Source organism: Anser cygnoides, chromosome 7 (genome assembly GCF_040182565.1).
Source record: "Anser cygnoides isolate HZ-2024a breed goose chromosome 7, Taihu_goose_T2T_genome, whole genome shotgun sequence".
Classification (NCBI taxonomy): Eukaryota; Metazoa; Chordata; class Aves; order Anseriformes; family Anatidae; genus Anser; species Anser cygnoides.
Genome location: NC_089879.1, coordinates 8,772,491 through 8,792,283, shown reverse-complemented (window position 1 = coordinate 8,792,283; position 19,793 = coordinate 8,772,491). Strand labels below are relative to the sequence as shown.

Here is a 19,793-nt window from a genome sequence, read left to right as displayed (position 1 = left end):
GGGCAAGGACAAACATACAAAACAGCATTGTGAAAGCTTCACGTGGAAGCTGGCTGGTCAGGGAACAGCTGCACCGAAGATTATTCATGCACCGTACGACTGGCCATTTTGGAAACTCTGGTCCAACGTTGTCTCTGTACTGCAATGCTCTTAGCTCACAACAGAGACTACTCCAAAGAAAGGGGTGTCAAGGTATCTTCCCTGTGCTTCTTTCCAAGAAGTATCACTGCATACCTGAGCATGTATAGGGCACAAGTATCTATTTCACTGAAGAAAAGCAAACTATGAAACTCCATCATTTTGTAAGACGATACATTTTTCCAAATGAAAACTCTTGCTAGGTGATGGTACCGCTTCAGTCTTTTGTGGATAAGGAGGTTTTCTCCTACCCATCTAGAGCCTACTTCTCATTTGAAATACAATTTCTTAATCAGTTAATATACATCACTAAAATGATCCAGCCTTTCAGCAAAAAGATAATCAGCGATAACTAAAACTTCCTTGCCAGTACCCAGACAAGGAGCCAACTCAGAAAGGGCAAGGAAGCAATGTAATATTCTTATTAGTGATGTGCTTTATCATGGAAATTCTGAAGTGTAATGCCTAAGGGGAAAATCTCTGTTCAAGGAAAAGGGCAATCTCTTAAGCTGTGCTCAAAGCCACGTAGTAGCCTCGTCTGAATTTCAGAGATGAGCACGGAGCCAGCAGACTGCTGATTCAAGTTGTGCCAACGCAGACTGCTGGCACTACCTCCCCTGCCTGCCCCGAGCACAGGGATGTCTCTGTGGCTGCTCTGCTCTCAGGTATTCTTTTAACTACTTTCTAAAAGATTAAAAATAAAAATCAAGGTCTCAATAAACTAGGAATTTGTATTTGGAAATGCCCACATCAACTCATTCACCAACCACCCTAGTGAGAATTCAGTGATAAAATGCCCAATGGAGAAGCATTAAAGAGGGTAAGCCTGGTAATTCTGCGAATCTACTTGCCTCTGCATAAATAATAAGTAATAATAAATGATGTACATGAAGTTTGAAATTGGCTTTGGCTCTTTTTTTTTTTTTTTACTCTAAATTACAGCATGAAATTAGAAAAACACACATTTTTGCAGAATTTTAAAGGTGGTCTTCAAAACAGTCCATTGAATATGTGATTGAAAATGCTGAGGGAGTCTGACTTGAGGCTGTCATATATGGACCAGAGATTCATTCTGTTAATTAACATCTCCCGTACTGTAAGGGGGAGGTGGGGGGAGAAGAGGAAGCAGAGCACCCATCACCACCAAATAGACCACAGACAAGCTGTAGCCTCCTCTGTAATTACAGATAACAGATGCCTGCACAACTGCTTCTCTACATGTCGAACTACATGAACCATAACAAACACAGGTGTGTAAGCAAGTAGCTAGAATTCAAAGGAAAATAGAAAGAGCTTAAGACAGTACAAACCAGGCAATCATGATGCTGTGTAACAACTTGGACACTGCTTAAAACACAAATACTAATTGACCGGATACACTACTTACATTACTCGTCTACTAAGACCCAAACAAAATAACTTTATGACTTTGGCAGAAGCTTGAAAACCATGAACCATCCAAGCCATCAACATTACACTTCTAGTCTTTCACAACCCAGTTCAGCATCATCTCTCCTCTCTGATTTGATTTTTAAATACCAGGCACTTGCCCCTTGCACCTGTGCTGCTCTGCACCGATCCTCACCACTTTGCTTTATAGAGCATGTCTCATCTGTCATGCTGTCATATGAAATAAAACCAGAAGGAAAAAAGACCACCAACCATTTCATTTGTCTGCAAGGCTATATACAGGTATTTGGCCCTAAATTTCCTGCTGACTTCAAGGAAAATCCCAAAGCTAATGAACTCTGTTCATCCAGCAATGTCTAAGGAATACAGATGACTAAATTACGAATTATAGCATCTGTATACTTAAAAAGACTGTCTTAGCAAAATGGAATAAAAAGGAGTCACTGAAATGTTCTTCAAGAAAAAAAGCTATAATTATTCCAGGTAATATACGTGGAGCAAAAGAAATATATTAATATAAACACAGTAAAGAAGTACCATGGACTCAACTACTCTTAAAGAAAAAAGGAAAATTAATTTTTCAGTATTTTTCCTTCTGATTGTCATGGGTGGGCACTATAAGAGTGTAATAATATTCAGGTTCATGATATTCAAGATCTTAACCCCTGTATTTAGAGGCATTTGATTCTCCTTGAAAGCATCCAAGAAAAGCTATCAATAAGCCTTTCATTTATGTGAAATAACAGACATCAGAAAACTGTGTGTCAACATTAATGCAGACATTCCAGTGGATACAAAGCTTCCTTTTTCACATTACGTAAAGCAACCAAACCTGATACACTTTCAGTCTATTGAATTTCCACACCTCCAACTTTCTTTGTTTTAAGGAAAACTGCCTCCAGTAATCTACTTGAAAGTAATCAGGCGAAACTGAACACAATATAGGATGGAAAATAGATGCACAGTATGAATGAGATTCTTTTCTAGAAGAACTTATGTTTAAAAAAAAAAAATCTTTTCAAAGAAGGGTGAAGTATTAGAAAAGATTGATGTGTCTTATTCAGCCAGCAGGAGAGAAGTGGAAGCAATCTGGAACAGCTTACACTAATTAAAATTTACTCTTCAGTGCCAGCAAGAAAGGCGTCTCAGTATCTAAGTCAACTTTTGTGCGAAGCTAAAGCAGCAGCTGGCATATCTCTGAACACACTCTATTAGGAGGATGCTTCATTAGTATTCTTTTAATTGAAGTTGTCTGAACTTACGAGCACATGCTTTCATTTGTCGGTTTTGGAGAGTTTTGCTCTAAAATGACCAGAACCTCTACGCTGTATCTCCCACAACTATCTTCTACAACTATCTGTCCACAAAAGAAGCAGATACACAGTGGCAGGTACTTGCAGATCTCTACCTAGTGCACACTAAATTGTTAAGAGCAGGAGCTCTCTTGTTATGTGCACTGGTAAGTTTGCCCAGCAGGACCCAGTTTTGATTTAAAAAACAAAATCTCAGTACAAGTGACAGTCAAAATTATGTATTACAGTCCTTGTTACCCATGGTTTCAGTTTGGAACCCAAGCAGCAATTCTAGCAGAGACTATGGCTATCGAGAAGTGACTCCCCAGCTCTGCCACTTGCCATCAGTGATACAACTCTAGCCTATTGTTTGCTAGGTAGCATTTTGGCATCTGGAGTCTCGTTGTGGGGAAGGGGCCACAGTGCTGGACAAGCACACCGCTTTTTGAGAACAAGGTCTAGTGTGATCCAGATACTTCTCTCACTGAACACCACTAGTTCAGGAATCGATGCTATCACCAAGAAAAAGAATGGCAGTGCTGTCCACATCGCTAGGTCCTCTAAGTCCTTGCTGGTTATCACTCCTAGATATCAAAAATTCAAACAAGTATGATTTCCACATGATTCCTTTATCTCAGAATGATTCTCTGGGTGCCTGAAATACCACATACAACTTCATGTTGGTTTATAATTCTTCTAAATCTTTTTAGAGTTTCCTTAATTCTTCCTTAACCAATTAGGCCTGGGCTTTTTCAGCTCCAAAACCACAGAGTGGAATATTATGGCTTAACAGACAGGAGGGCATGATACCCAAATATGCCTTTATTCTTCCATTTTTCTAATGCCTGATTATGCTCTCAGTCATATCAGACAACCTGAGATTCTCTTCACTCATCTGCTGAGTACAAATCTTATCCAAATATTCCTTTACATTGCCCTTTATAATCCCAGGATCTCGAAGCCAAGTACCAGTACAAAATACAGAAAGCCTCCCTTGATAAAACCAAGACTGCTGGTAAACTACCCAGTATCACAAAAAAATCTGCAGTCATTTTGAATTATAAAACTATACTGGGTAAATCATTACAGATTAGTGGACTAAATGCAATCCAGGAGTCAGAGAAAGAATCAGAAATTCCAAAAGATTTAATGAATAAACTACCACAGGCAGAGCTGAATACTTACTGCAAATCAGTAATTTACAAATTCTCTTAGAAGCACTAAAACTCAACAGCAAACCAAGTTAATTTCGTTCTGAAACTTTCTTCATTCTCTCTTTACTCTTAACTTGATTTCTCTCTTTGTTTTTTTTTTTTTTTTTTTAAATAATGGTTTCTTAAGAACTGTTCCTGAAAACGGTTTCTGATCACAAATCCATTGCAGTATTAATCTACCAGAGGCATAAACCTGGTGATACCCCACTTTAAAGGATAATTTAATTGAATTGAAGTGTTAAAGAGTGGAAGAAAATTAATTTCCTCTAACATTGTCCTCTTCTGAATACTTCAGCTTGTGCAACTATACATGGAAAAACTGGAATCTATGAACTCTGAAACCTCTGATTGCATCAAGAGGACACTTTTACAGTGTCTATAAAAGAAAATGAGCCCTTCAAAATATCCAATTTCTGGGTAAAAGTCATTTGTTCATACGGAAATGACTAAGTGTAAATGTCTCTTCCAACCTGTAGTACCAGACACTTTAAAAAAAAAAAAAGGAAAGAAAGAAAAAAAAAGGATGGCTCCCAGAGAGAGTCTACACTTCTAAAAGGAGAAGGAAAAATTAAATCAAGAAGATTGAATTGAGACAGTTTCAATCAAATGCTGATGAGCTCAGAAAGTGAAAGGATTTAGAAAGAAGATGGAATACTTACTGCTGGAGGCAGACAATTCTTTGGGGCTTGAGGACATTGGCTGAGCACACAACTGACAGAGACAATCCCTTCCATTAAAGGTAACTCGATCACCTGGTGGAAACGGACGCCTGGAGAGTTAAAAAGAAAAACCTATTTTAGCAAAGGTTACGCCAGAAATTTTGTTCTGTTCGCCATGCCTCAAGTTTGCTGCCTTCCGCCAGTGCAATTAATATTTTACAGAAACTTAGGCCAAAGAGTTTCTGCAATGTGGCCTTGGCAAAGCCAGGCACTGGAAGAAATCCAATCCACAGATGCAAGCAGAGCAGAGGTTAGACTTGCCTTGTATTTTGGTTTCAAAATGTTACACAACATACTTTATCTAAAGAGAAGAACATCTTGAGACTTCTGTCTCATGGTGATGCCTTTCTCCCTGTTTTTCCTGTACTGGGTTCAGGCCACACTAGATGAAAGGGATGACTTACTTGCAAACAGTACAGGCAAAGCAGGTTGGATGGTAGGTTTTCCCCAGAGCTGTCACCACTTCTCCTTCAACGAACTCCCCACAGCCGTTGCAGCGGGTACCATACATGCGCTGGTAATCCAAAGTACAAAGGTATTCCCCATTCTTAATGAAAAAGCCTCCTTGTGCCAGGTCACAGCCACACACTGGAAGAAAAAACAAACACACATACAGATTGGAAAAATATACCTACAAGGGATGTTAGCAACAGTCGATGATGCCTACAAATGAGAGGACCCTGGTGGTCTTGCTTCCTCCTATCAGATTCTTGACTTTTCCTACTGTCACTGCATGCCTTGACTTCCCAGAAAATGACTGGCATTCTCTGGCTACACGAGACTTTGTAATAAAGAGTTTCTTTGGAAAAATGCATACAGTCACAACTTCCACGCACTTGGTCCTCACTAAGACCTTGGTTACCTTGCATCATCCAGTTAATCATGTTAGCAGAGCAGTACAGAAAAATGGAACTTAGGATTGACTGGTGTGTTATGAAACATAAAATATGACATAGTGAAAGATACCATCTCTCAAGTATCTGCTTTTATATTTTCCAGTCACTAAGAACTTTTTCTGTTGCTGTTTCTTTAAATACTGGAGTTATACGGAACACATACTACATTAAAAAGCAAAAAGTCTCATAACACAAACTCGGGGCTCATGTCCCCCACTAATTGCCTGTTGCATTGTGTTTGCCTTTCCGATCTTGTTCTGAGATTATCACTTCAACTGAAAAGCTCATTCTCTGAGCAGCTGAATCTTAAACAACTGCCGCTGACTGGGGGAAGCAAAATCCTCAAACCAACCCTACTGAATTACAGGGGATGCATGTTTTTTAGCCTAGGAAAGACACTGGAGGCAGCTGAAATACTTTTTTTAATTGTCAGATGAGTGGTAGATGTGGACACATTCTTAGGGGAAATTGCTAAGCAAGGCCTACCTTCTAAGATAGGTTTTGCATTGTATTTACTCCTGGTTATCACCAAATTACAGATTCACTAGGAACAGGATGCTCCTGACTTTGTGTTTTCCCGACAATACGTGTGTGAGGAACCTGCTCACTTCAGCACATCTTCGGCACACCACTGGCCCTTGTGGGAGTTTGCCTTCAGCCACCTGAAGCGCTTGCAGGAACTCTTCTAACACAGGAAAGAAGAGGTTAAGCCTCTGCCTAACATCAAGCAAATCACCTATTTCCCTGGAAAGGCCTGCACTGCGTCAACAACTCCAAGCAGGCTTTGCAGATGGAGACAGTTTTACTGTGGCGGTATCAGGCTGCAGCTGGATTTGTGCTCCTCGCTGAAAGGCAAGGCTGTCTTACATCTTCGTTCAGGGTCAGCACACCGCTATCTCACTTGCCCTGCCAAAATCACTGTGCGGGGCCATGCTGTAATCTGTGAATGAACCTATTTGTTTGGAGCTAGCTTGGAGAACAGTTTTTTTCGTGCTATGTAGACAGCCTCCCTAATCCACAGGTTTGATTAATGGTGGTGGATGAGTCTTTCAGATTAACCTAATGTTTTAGAGAAAAGATCATAGTAATATTGATTCTGACAGCAACAACAACATGAAAGACCACAACTACACAGCAAAGAAGTAACGGGTGCAGTCAGGTGCTTAGTTCCTCATTGAATACAGCACCGTAGAAATCAAGATAAATTAGATGGTCATGAAAAAAAAGAATCCATTTGACAGAAAAATTCCAGGCTAAAATTCCAGACAAATTCCTGGACTAGTGGGGATTTCCCCAGAGGCACTCACTGATTTTAGGCCACTAAAGCAGTTGGGTACAATTCTTTCTTGTAAGGGCATGTAGAAGAGACTCAGGAAGAAGGTAAGACTCCATTATCTTCTTTTTGTCTGGGAATCAGACAACCTTTTTGACCCCAACTCACGAACAGGGCGATACTACCCACTCTGTGGCCTGGCCTGCAAAGCCACGGTACAGCCAACAGAGCCGAACCGAACTTGTCATCTAGTTTCCCAGCTGAAACTATTCCAGGGCTGTTCAGCCCTGGAACCTGACCACAGGTCTCTAATTCACTTGTCCAAGGAAAATATAGTTTGTACCAACGCAATCCTGCTTTCGCTTCAGGGACAGGAGATGAGCAGAAGATATGATTTCATAAATACAACAGATTTTACTATTTTATACACTATCACACATTTTTCCCCTCAAGCATGTGCTTTATTTTAAGAAGCTTTCATGCTGCTGCTTCTTTTTGAACCAATGAATATTTCAGGAATGTTGTGTGGTTTTGATTAACTCCTCCATTCCCCAGATAACGCTGAGCTGTCCCACCTTCACTGCATCAATACTTTTTGCATTGCTTTAAAAAGTATATTTGAAATGTTCAGGGTAAACTGTCAGTATCTATTTACACATAAATACTGGGAGAAGGCTGCAGTAGAGACAGTCAAGCATTAAAAATCTAGCCACATCTCCACTATCTATAATTTATGACACGTGCAGCCAAACCATATGACAGAATAGCGGATCTTGAATATGGCAAATGGGAATAAAGAGTATTAACCATCTGTATTTTGGACAAAGTAATTTCCCAAGAACTGTTATTACCTTTGGTGGCTAATCTGCACTGGTTGTGCGTTGGTCTTTTACACACTGTATTCCCTGTACTTCATGGATTAGATAAATAACACTACATTTGAATGTGGAATTGTAGCTACATAAAATGTTAGTCATGTACTACTTCACTGGGAAACATAAGTGTATTCATTAAAGGGTGAGAGACCAGTCGAGGATTTCTGTGACTTGGCAGTTTTTCACTATTAAATGCTTATTCACCAGGAACCTGTTTTGCTTTAAGAAAATATTCATAGTGCTACGCTGGCATTTTTGGTCAACTTAAGAGGCAGAAAGCAATCCATCCCCAAACAGCCAACTCCTATGAAGGAAAAGTGACACGAGAGATAGGAGACTGAATTTTACAATTTTGCTTTAACTTGGGCTGAACCAAGGACTTGAACCTGAATCTAAAATCCCAAAGTAGCACCGAAAATACTGGACTGTTTACTTCATGTCGGTTTTTTAAAAGTCCTCTTTATAGACCTCTGTGGGAAAGCATAATTATGAGCTGCTCGATGACTTCTTAAAAGTACATACATATGGCAGCACCCAGGCATTTTGAAATGTTATTGTAACAGTAATTAATAGAATACTAATAAAGATCACATGGTAGAATGCAAGTTAGAACTGAAAGAGCATCAGTACTAGCATTCCTCCAGTTTCCCATTTCTGCATAGACCAGTGTTAATATTTACATGCAAACAAATGACATTTCACGAAGGCATTAAACCCACAAGCAGCTAAAACTCAATTATCAGTGACTGAGGAGAACTACAAAGAACTACAGTTAAGGCTCTATTATAATGCTGCAAAAAATGTTCCCAACTGGTTTTCAGGTCCACCTCCAGAAAAAAAACTTTGTAATTCTTCCATTTTTTTCTACTGATATCCAATTTGGCAGAAAATAACGTGATCTCAACACCACAGGTAAGGTAAGACCTTAGACTTACCTTGATTTAGGGGGCTACCAAGACTTTTTCCACTGGACATCCAGAAGCAAAGCATAAGCATATTTACAATAGGTTTGCTCTACTTTAATGCCTAGAAGTTGTTAGGGATTACTTCAGTATTCAGACTGCTAGATCCTGTGGTTATGTTGCATGGACTGGAGTATTGGTATGGAATGCCCTATACTGGATGCTTCAGAAGGTGCTAAATATCACGAGGAGTTATGGAGTGCTCATGTGTCTACATGCAAGTTTCTTCCTAACCTCCTTTAGTTTGCATTTTAGCTTGTAGCTTTAAAGCTCAAGTCTACATATATTTTGGCCTCGAGCTGAAGGCAGTCCATACACTACTGTCTCAGAAGCCTTATATTTAACTTTCTGGCTCTTCACTGTGGTTCCCAGTTCTACCACTGAGTCACTTTCTGAAAAACTCACTTAGTCATCATGGCTGGTATAATAAGGTAGGATGATGAAGTAACTTTCCGTGCAACCTCTGTTCTAGCTTCTTCTGACAATCCATCTTCACTGCATCATACAAAGGGCTGTGGCAGATGCATCATTGTTTGCAGAAACCTCTACAAACTTTGAATCAAAGGGTTCATACTCTCACAATTATTAAGCTTCATCCCTTTTGCTTGGGGGAGAAAAGGATGAAAACGGGATAAAATTATTTGGAGAGTGTTACAAAGGCAGTGATGACTGTTCTAAAAAAATCGATGTTCCCCCGATTACCCTTTTCCTTATGAAATCACCATTCCAGTCACTCTCTTATTCTTTTTGCCAGTCACTGAGAGCGAGTTAAATTCTCTCTTACTGGCGAGTCATGAATGCAGACACAAGGAGAACTGTTTATTATGTGAACCACCAGCAGATTCATCATCTTTGGCTTCTTCACAGCAGAAAGCACACACCAATCTGCAAGAATTAAAGACAAGTTCTGGCAACCCCACATTACGACGGATTTTCGCAGGCAATTTAGCACGTGTTCCTGTCACTAATCAGCTTTAAGCTACATGGACCAAACAAGGGTCACCCAGACTGTTAACATCCGTTGGTTGGTTCTAACAGGCTGCTTTCACTTGGAGTCAGAGATTGAATCAGAACAGATAAACATGACAGAATCCACACTTGGTGTACAACTTTGTATACAAAGAAGGGACTTAAACAGCATTTTTCTTCTTGCAACTGTGCAGAAGTAATGATTCTGACCACAAATCCCCTCAAGCTTAAAAATATTGTATTAGCGCACATATTTATAACCACTGTAGAAATACCACGGAAAAGATGAACTGATTGTGATAGATTTTCTTTTAAATGAACACAATCTGCCCAGCACTGTTCATGCCACAAACAGCAGAGGCAATGAAGTGAAACCCACTGAGTTCAATACATATGTACAATAAATCCCAGTGGTGTGATGTAGGCAATAACTGTGATACAAGTATCATGTCATAAAACAACAAAAAAATAAATCCACAGTGATGACAGTTAATAGGAAACATCAAAGTATTTTCCTTTGTTTTTTTCCTGTGCTGATGGGAAAAAGAAACACTTCAAGAGAATTAATTAGTGAAGCCAGTAATGATTATTAAATCCTGCTTGAGAAGGTGAAAAGCAAGAGGTATTCTGTAAGCATCCACCACATGGAAATATTCTACCAGCCCAACAGTTCTTTCTGAGAAAAACATTTCCCCAAGACCCTTTCTGCTCGATATGATGGAAGGAATTCCTTTTCACATGGCCAGAACCTCCCTTCTGAAACAGAAGACACAGGGGAGCATTTCTATTCCCTGAGATATCACAAGAACAGAGACAAAAAAAATAAATCAGCATCAACAACTTATCTTCAACAGCTCCTGGAAAACACCAGACTTTGTTTCAGAATCTGTATATCAAAGGCTCTCATATTCCAAGCATATGATCCTGCCTTTCTCGTGAATGGAATGAGGAGAATTCCTCATCCCTTCTGCTGCACGCTGCACAGACTCTTCTTTCTTTCTTCAACTATAATGGAGCCGCTCCTTTACATCTTTGGAGCACAGGACTGGAGACTGCCTCAGTGCTGCCGTCAGCTCTCAAAGCCTCAGAGCTGCAAGTGCAAGCCCAGGCTATTAAGACAAAACATAGCTGCTCAAGAGCAATCCAATTGCCTGTGATCTCCAAGGAGCAGGATCATTCCTAAGCTGAATCACTTCCAAGCTTTAACAGAGATGATGAAAATGAGAAGATCAGAGTTGTTCGAAGTGAACAGAAGCACAATTTGATCCTACCAAGCATTATGGAGGATTTCCATAGTTATTGTCAGAGACAGTTGAAAAAAGCAGGCCCTTTGTAAAACAACTCCACGTAGATTTTAAGTGAAAATTGTTTAAAAACTGAAGAAACAAAACCACACGAGCAGACTCCATGAGCTCACTTTGCAGAAATGAATGCTATTCATTAAGAAAAGTCTAATGATCTGCTTCGTCATCATGCATTAAATAGGGTGCAAATTCAATTTCCTGTCCTGTTTTTTCTTTCTTGCACTTCTAAACTTCATAGAATAATGGTACTGCTCTCAAGCAGGTAAAGATTCATATAATCTCTGTTTCTTAAGACATAATGGATTTTGTGTTTAAAGGCATAAATGAATTTGACAGTGTATCAGTTTATGTTTATCATTTACATCTAAACAAATACACAAAAATCTGTTTCAGGGTAGGAGGTGGGTTTTTTTTCCTTCTTTTTTTTTTTGCCTAAGAGCTTAAAAAAAATCCTATCTTGATAAAAACAAGGTTCATGTTCTTGTTATAGTTTCAAGTTTCCACATTTCAAATGAATGAAGTATTTCGCTATCTTTGTTTCATTCCTCTTATCAACACTGTTCTTGATGGCATACCCTTCAGTTCCATGAGTCATTTAAGGAATAAATATACGTCAAAGTACATATCAACAGAAGACAAGATGAGATTGGTAAATCTCAGAAGCCATGTTTAGGCACTACCATTACAGAAAGATTCCCAGGCGCTATTAAGAACCTGCACACAGCATTTTGCAAAAGCTGTAAAGGAGACCATGATAACTTTTTGTCACACTCCTGCCGCTGTAGATTTTCTTTGCCATAGGCTGATGACAGACACGTTTTGAGAACTATTCGGAACCGTGGCCAGTGCTCCCAGTGGTTCTGGAATCTTCTCATTTCAGCAGATTGATTTTAGAAACAATGCTGGTAAGTCAGAAGAGCTTTACCTATATATAACAAATACAGGTGAACTGCTTCATTAGCTATTCACCACCTTGGCTGGAAGAAAGGTTGAGCAGCTAAAACACTTCCTGAGCAAAAGAGGGAAATGCATTTCTCCCCTCGTCCCCTAACTAGGTCTGGGATCCCCATGACAAGCATTCCCTCCAGCCTCCAGCCAGGCCTTTCACCTGTTTCCTTGAAAACCCTTGACGCTCTGTTTTGAACATCCTGCCTGCATGACTACTTAGTGCCAACTGTCTTTATGACACAAATATTTCCCAGTGGGATACCTTGAAACATCTAAGCATTTAATGCAAGCATTCATTGAGCAAAAACCACTAGCGATGACTGAGTTTCGGATGAGCTCAGAGTTTTAATTTAATCAACTTCCCAATCAAAGCCGTGGCACTGCCTTAAGTGTTACTCAGTCAGCACTCTTAGGTTTTCTGCTTAACACTGAAGATACAAGCACCAGTCCTGCACAGGAGAAACCTTCCTGCCTGAGCCTGACGTGCATGTATTTCAGTCTTTCTGGCACTCTAACAGGCAATAGCTAGCAACCAAGCTCAACGGCAAGTAAACGACCACCACATACGTGACAACGTGACAGCTTTCCAAGTAAGATATCACTATTTTGTGCACCAGGATGGAAACAATGGCAAGAATCATTCAGCCATTTAAAACACCTTTCACATTAGACTAAGCACTAGGTGGAGATCAAAGTCATGTATGGGTCTGTGGGAAATGAACCTTGAAGAAAATGCAGTCAGTGGAAAAATGTCAAAGTTTAGCCTTAGATTGCCTGGCTCTACCTACTTGGATGAGAGATTTCTAAAACAATGAGCAAAACAAGGATGTAAGAACATAACAAAACCCCTAAACTTATGAAGAAGCCAGGCAAATGAACTCGGTAACCCTTGTGGGACCCTTCCAACTCAGGATATTCTACGATTCCGCAAAGGATACGTTGACCACCAACCCAAGTGACTTTCCCTATGCTCTTAAGGATGCTGTGTGCTACTCACCAAGCACCTGTAAAGCATCCTGCTGGCCTCCTGTCTTCAAAGGGATCCAGTCGCTTATTAAAATCTGACATGGCATCTGTCAGCTTTCATAAACATCAGCCAAAAAGTGCAATTAGTTTCATCTCCTGTCAAACGTTTGGTCTCCGAAAGGGACCTCAGGCCCAACCAAACTGACATCAGCATTCCTTGCCCCCTTCCATGGGACTTCCTACCGTGGATAAATGATGCAGGGTTGCTGCAGCTGTTTGAGATAATGAGTCAGGTCCCAAAAGTCATGACCATCCAAACCAGGATGTTATAAACTTTCTGTTCTCTTTGTATACTGCTGCAAAAGCATTTCCAGTTCATATTTCCCAGTGCTTTCTATTTTTATGACCAGAAATACCCTTGTGTTTAAATGAAAGCTGAGGCACTCAGGTTTTAGAAAAAAATAAATGAAAATACAAAAACTCAGACTTAATGACGTTGAAGGCTGTTTCTGTAAGTAAGCTGAGGAGAGGAGTTCACAAGCAGGCAGGCAGAACCACAGTGTCTGCAGAGTTCTTATATGATGGCATCTCTGGTTCAGTGATTCATAGCTTCGAGGGACCTTGTGCCATTTCCTGATGCTCAGGAAGGAACACTTTGTATCCACCAGCCACCTTACCTGGTCCACTGCTCAGTGTTTGAGCAGTATTTGTGGAAATGCAGATATCTCTGCACTGGCTATCAGCTACAAGAGGATCCTCATGTTTAGACTTGCCATGCACTGACACTGACCTATTAATAGCTCCAACCGCCCCGCAGTCACATTGCAGCCTCCTCCTCCTTCCTCCACCGAAGGAATCTGATGACAGATCAAAGGTCAAAGAACTAATGATTTAAACTACATTCCAGCCTGTTGATACAGTGTCTGCTTACGTGACCCTAACTGCTTCCCTGTCCTTCAAGGGAGGAATATCCAGTTCAAAGTCAAAGATTACAGAGCATCCCAAAATCTAAACTTAGGAGCCCTCCCCCGTTAAGCTCTTTGAACTACAGATGACAGAGCCTTGTAAAAGTCATCCCATAGACAAAACAGACGTGTGCCTGGAACCTGAACATGCCATAAAGGATGCTGGAAGTGCATATTTATGTAGGCTTTCCTAAACAACCCTCAAAAACATCCAACTCAAAAGAAGAGAGTTAGCATATTTGTTCTGTAATTAAGAAAGCATCTTACACTAATTTCTAGCAATGTTTTAACAGAAGCTACAAGTTGCTTCTCCATGGGAGACCTGGGCTTGTGGAATGCTTCCTGAATGCCAAGACTTGGCTTTGTCTCGTAATTAGCAGGAGTACTAGCTGGTAATTGCTATTTGATATCTGACACTGCTATTGCATGTATAATGTTCAAACACAGTGAAACATTTCCACCTGGCACAGCCCAGTCAAATGGCGGACATTTATGACATTTAGTAAGGACTAGCAAACTTGAGGACGCTACCCATATACACACAGCAGGATTACTCATTTATGAGGTGGTTGGTTTTTTGTTTTTTTCTTTGTTTAGACTCTACTACATGTAAGCTTTGTTTTCCAATTTATATTCAACATCAAGAATAGGGACACTGCCCACTATCTGAAATGCCCCTAATATTACATTACCTTGGTAAGGGAACGCAGCCTGTCTCTCTACATGAGCCAAAAATCAAGCATTGTAAACTTTTATTTGTTACTAGCAAAGCTTAAAGCTGATTTTGTTGTTTTGGCTGTATTGAAACCAGCATTTCCCTCTAACCCAAAAGATGAATCACAGGCTTATTATTAAGTCTCATTATAGCAATTTTGCTAGCCTCAAAGTTTCCTCTCCTAGTATTTGCAATAGGGTAAAATGAGCTGTCATCTACTGCCAATGACAAAAAAAATAAAAATCAATTCCTATCAGATCACAACTTAAACTGATATTAAAATCTCTGCTAGTGCACAACGTAATTTATGCTCTGATCCCATGCACATTTACATAAGTAACAGACGTTGCAGTGTATAGTCTTAGTTTTCCAAATAAGTTATTCATGTGCATGGAAGTTTACAAAAATATTTTTTTTACTTCTTTATATGCCACGAATTCATTCTTGTTATTAAAGACAAGAAGTAAAAAAATGAGATCTCAAGCACAGTCTCCTCTCCCTCCAACCTTCACATCTCAGCCTCCCTCCTTTCCACCTGCTGCTTCCATTGCCAGGTAACCATTAACACTTTGGTTACAGAGCCGTGTACTCTTGCTAATATATAAACTAAAACCTGTTTATTACAATTAGAGATTAACGCACGAGGCAAAACAGAATCCAATTAAACCTCTATTTGTAACACAGAATGGTAGTTCCTTAGCAAGGTGAGTGACTTTGTTATAACACTGCAAAATGCAACTGCTCTACATAGTGCTGCTGGAGTTACACTCCTAAACGTCTCTCACCGTCCCCTGTCCATCATTCCCTTGTTAACTCCAGCTCCAAGTCAGCTGCTGGCTGCCTGAGATTCCTTGCCTATCAGGAGTCCTGAGGAGCTCGCCTTCTGGGGCACAAGGCGCACCATTTTCAGCTCTGTTCTTTTATCAGCTCTTATGCGGAGCTACAAATAGAACCAGCCAGCCTTGCTGGGCAGATACGACAAAGTGGCGGTATGCGTTTGGTTCTCAGTGGGCACGGAATAACTGCAAGCTACCCCTTATCTTGGGGGCATGTAAACACACTGATTGGTAGAGGTTTTCCTTGCCTCCTTTGTCAGGGAGCAGTTTTACTGTCTCTTTTTACCGGGACTGATTCCAGAGATGGACACGGCACCAGACTACTGGGCATGAGAACCGCCCGATCACGTTACGGGACATGGAGCACGTCCTGGGCTGGCCAGCGCAGCACGGAGGTTTAAGCCCCTGTTTCCCGCAGTGCAGCACCCACCGCTGGCACACACGGCGAGCAGACACAGCGTGCCTACGTGCCTCTGACACTACCTAGGAAGCAGGATTATGATCATATCAAACCCGCTTAACAGCAACAACGAAAAGGAATCCCATATACAGCAGACTAAAAATGGTCGCACCGAAACCCTGCTACAGTACAACTACTGTGACAGCTTTATGAGCAAATGCGTTTTTTCCTCATCTTCACTAGACTATTGGAATAATATCGGAATAAGTCTAGAAGTAAAAACTAAACATTTTCAGCAGGTGTCTATCTGTTCAGTCATACAAGCTTGTTCAAGGCTTTCACACTGTAAATGTATGAGCTGAAATCTCAAGAGCAAATATTGCTATGCATAAAGCAGAAAGACAACTAAACCGCCTGTAGATGCAGCTGATGCATTCTGCTCTCATTATTTGTTTTTTTTTTTTCCTCTGGCTAACACCAAACTGTCTAAAGTGAGAGTGTCTAATTCTACCTCCTTTAGAGGCACAGTCACGTTAAATTAAGAGCCCATTAGACTAAAAAGAAAAATGCTTACTTCAGCAGCTGTGTCCCGCTCGTATGAACCATATGGTCAGACAATATGCAATACGAGTAAATTACTATACAGTTTAAACAACAACAAAAAAATGTATTCACTTAAATATAAGAGGTCAACAACAAACAAGCTCTGAAGCTCAGGTAAAAGCTTCAGAACAGAACTTGGAGCTACCTCCTCCACACGCCCCTTTTCCTCCTCTAAGTGAAAGAGGCAAAGACAAAAAAGACAACACTCGCTGGCAAACCCAACTAATAAGGCATAGACTGAATGAGAGTTAGTGGGAGCCTTAGAGGTAGTAGGAGACCAAAATGGAAATCAAGGCCACAAAAAAAAAAAAGTGGAGGCTGGAAAAAGAAGTAGAGGCCTAGCAGTACTGAGAGACCAGGAAAAAAAAAAAAAGGGGAGACAGAATCAGTGGGGGGCCAAAATCAAGTGTGAGAACATTCTGAGTCTCCTAGTAGTGGTAAGTTTATCACCTCCCCCCTCATGAATCAAATATCCAATATAATCTTTCTTTCCAATTACACTCTAAATGTTTGCACATTGAATTTGTTCTGTGTAGTGTTGATCATCTTGCTGCTTGTATGTGGGTGATTCAGCCCTTTTACTATCCATTCTTTACCTTCCCCACCCACAAACCCTTGACGCATTGAGCAAGAGGAATATCCTGCAGATCGCAGGAAGCTTTACCTCTCATAACTGCTTCAAGGTACATTTTCATAAATTGACTCATTTCTAACAGGTGAACATCAAGGTCTTACCTTTGCAGGTGAAGCATTTGATGTGAAAGTGTCTGGCCTGAACACGGAGTACTTCACCTTTACATGGCTCTCCACATTTATGGCAGTGGATGACTGGCTTTTCCGATGGGTGGTGAGGCTCTTGAGGATGGGCCACTGTAAAGCAAACAAATATGATTTAAACCTAAAGAATTTCTGCTATACATAAAACTGTATTCCCAGTCACTTCTCATCACAAGTTTATCCAATCACATTTCACACTCATCAAAAAAGTCACAACCATTTAAAAAATATATAGTCTTTTCATAAAACAGTAGTTAGAGCCACCCATATCTACTATCTCTTTCCACTGAGGCTGCCATAGACACGTGAAGATGAGGAAAAATTCCCTCCACAGTTTTGACACCACAAAATGTTTCAGAGTCCATAAGCTTTTCTTTCCAAGAACACGAATGCATGTAATTCATTCAACAAACACACAAGGCAAAAAGAACTGGACTATTTTAATACAAAAATACAGAATACAATCCAAGAAAAAGAATGAAGGGAAAGCAGTTCCAAGTCATGTTTTGGGATAAAAAAGATGAATGAGGTAGCTTGACTTTGCATGCAAATGGCTATAACAAAACTACAACTATCTCGACTTTGTTTTAGTACATACCGGGAAAGCATATCTGTAGAGAATAGAAGCCAAGTTTATTTGTTTCTTGCAGAAACAACTATCTCATGCAAATTAGAGATAATATGAGTAGACAGAAATGCACAAAGCATATGCAATGTAGTCAGGGTGACAAAATTCCAGGTTCTGGGAAATGATCAGCAATCCCACAGCCCTTAGCAAAGCTTGGGCAGGAACAGGAAAGGTTTGTGTAAGCTTTGTTGTATATTTCATTACGGTAATAAAAGTTTTATTGCTCCACATTTGGCTTCTGTAAAGCAATGTTTAACTTTCTCTTCAGATGTGCCTTGTGTCAGCCTGGGCTCCAATAGCAATGCGCGGGTGTAAGGTAGAACAAAAAATGTGTCTCAGTTGGACTGTGTGAAGTGGAAAGTGTTATCCAGAATGTTCCCAAACAAAACCATGTTCCCTCAAATCCCCCTCCTAAATCCCATTTTAGCAGCTGTCCTAATGCTGCTCCCAAAGTACTGATACTTATCACTGATACTTATCAGAACATTGTCCAGATAATGTGCATCTCTTCACCCTGTCTCTCTCTCCCTGCCATTCCTGCCCTGCTTTTCTTGGACTGACTGCTGATATACCCATATCATCTTCACTGTCGCTGGCAATCATATTGATTATTTTAGCTCAGCATTTTCTGGAGCTCTCTTTTCCTTTCCTGACCAGCTCCTGACATCTCCCCAAGCAGGATAATGCTTTTTTTCCAGGTTAGTGCTTACACAGCAACAGAACACATACCTTGTTCATACTTGCTGTACCACTTTCCTCTCCTTTCTCAATGAATTGCTACAAAAGAAACCTATCACTTCATGAAGTTCTTCTACATTACTGTCCTTTATAAATGCCTTTGTGAAGAAATATATTGCTATAACTGTGTGAGATATAGTGAGTACAAGATTAATAATAAAAAAAATGACTTAAGGGGAGTAACAGCATACAGAATAGAGAAGAAAACATATTTCAAGCAATAATTTCTGCTGTAAATTCAGCCAAACTAACATGGCAGCTGCTGTTTTGTTTTCCCCCCAGTCCCCTAAAAGCCTTCAAAGCAAATGGATGAATTCTTCTACTGAAATACCAAGTTGTGAATACCTCCTCTTCTGGTAGCCTCACTTCAATTATTTCCCCTCAATTCAATCCAGAATCAGAGCGCAGTTGGCAATGCCGACCAATGTTTTAATTAGCAGTTCCATCTAAATAAGATCCCAGTAAATGCCTTGCCTTGAGTGAACCTCATTTAATAGGCTGCAATACAAAACTATTTCTGGAACAGAAGTTATTATTCTTCCAAACAAGACTATTGACGATTAACTTGTAACCAAGGAAACACACAGTTTATGCAATAAGAAGGAAAAAAAAAAAAAAACACCAAAAAACAGAGAGAGACAAGCAGGGGGCTAGCAAAGGAAATTATTATGAGGAAAATTCCCTTTCTGATCCAGACAGCCCAAGGTGGGCCTGGAGCCAACTGAAGAAAAGGTATCAGAGCAGATTTTTTAAAGTTGCTCAAAGGAGGAAATGAGCTGAGGATTTGGGCACATGTTATCTAGGACTCGCACAGTGCCAAATGAAATCCGTACCTGCAGTGTTCTGCTCACAAACTCGTGTGGAGGACACCCTAGCACACCCTGCATGTCAGCACTCAAACCTTCTAGTATTGATCTGAAAGACAAGTTTTTGCTCTTTATTGGGAATAAGTAAATGTTTTCAAGACTGGTCCAACGATGCAACTTCAAGTTCTGCCTTTACAGCCCTTTAATGAATACAAATGCTGTTAGTTGCTATTTCCAGACCGATCTCTTTAATGAAGCTAATTACGTTGCTTGTCTTACTGGCCTCAAATTGGAAATGTAGGTCAAGATTTGAGTAATTGACTTGTTCTCTTGCAAGGAATTGCTTGCAAGCTTTTTTC

The 19,793-nt window shown here is 40.2% G+C and overlaps 1 protein-coding gene across 12 annotated transcripts in view; it reads right to left on the bottom strand.

Moving 5' to 3' along the window:
- The window catches only part of ABLIM1 (actin binding LIM protein 1), a 192,048-nt gene that overhangs the window by 86,632 nt on the left and 85,623 nt on the right, over window positions 1–19,793 (bottom strand). For all 12 annotated transcript variants that reach the window (XM_067000417.1, XM_067000418.1, XM_067000415.1 and 9 more), the window contains 3 exons: window positions 17,221–17,355; window positions 5,178–5,361; window positions 4,714–4,823 (listed from right to left, as the gene is read on the bottom strand). In XM_067000417.1, the coding sequence (XP_066856518.1) occupies window positions 4,714–4,823; window positions 5,178–5,361; window positions 17,221–17,355 (429 nt within the window). Of the gene's footprint in view, window positions 1–4,713; window positions 4,824–5,177; window positions 5,362–17,220; window positions 17,356–19,793 lie in introns of those variants that run through there.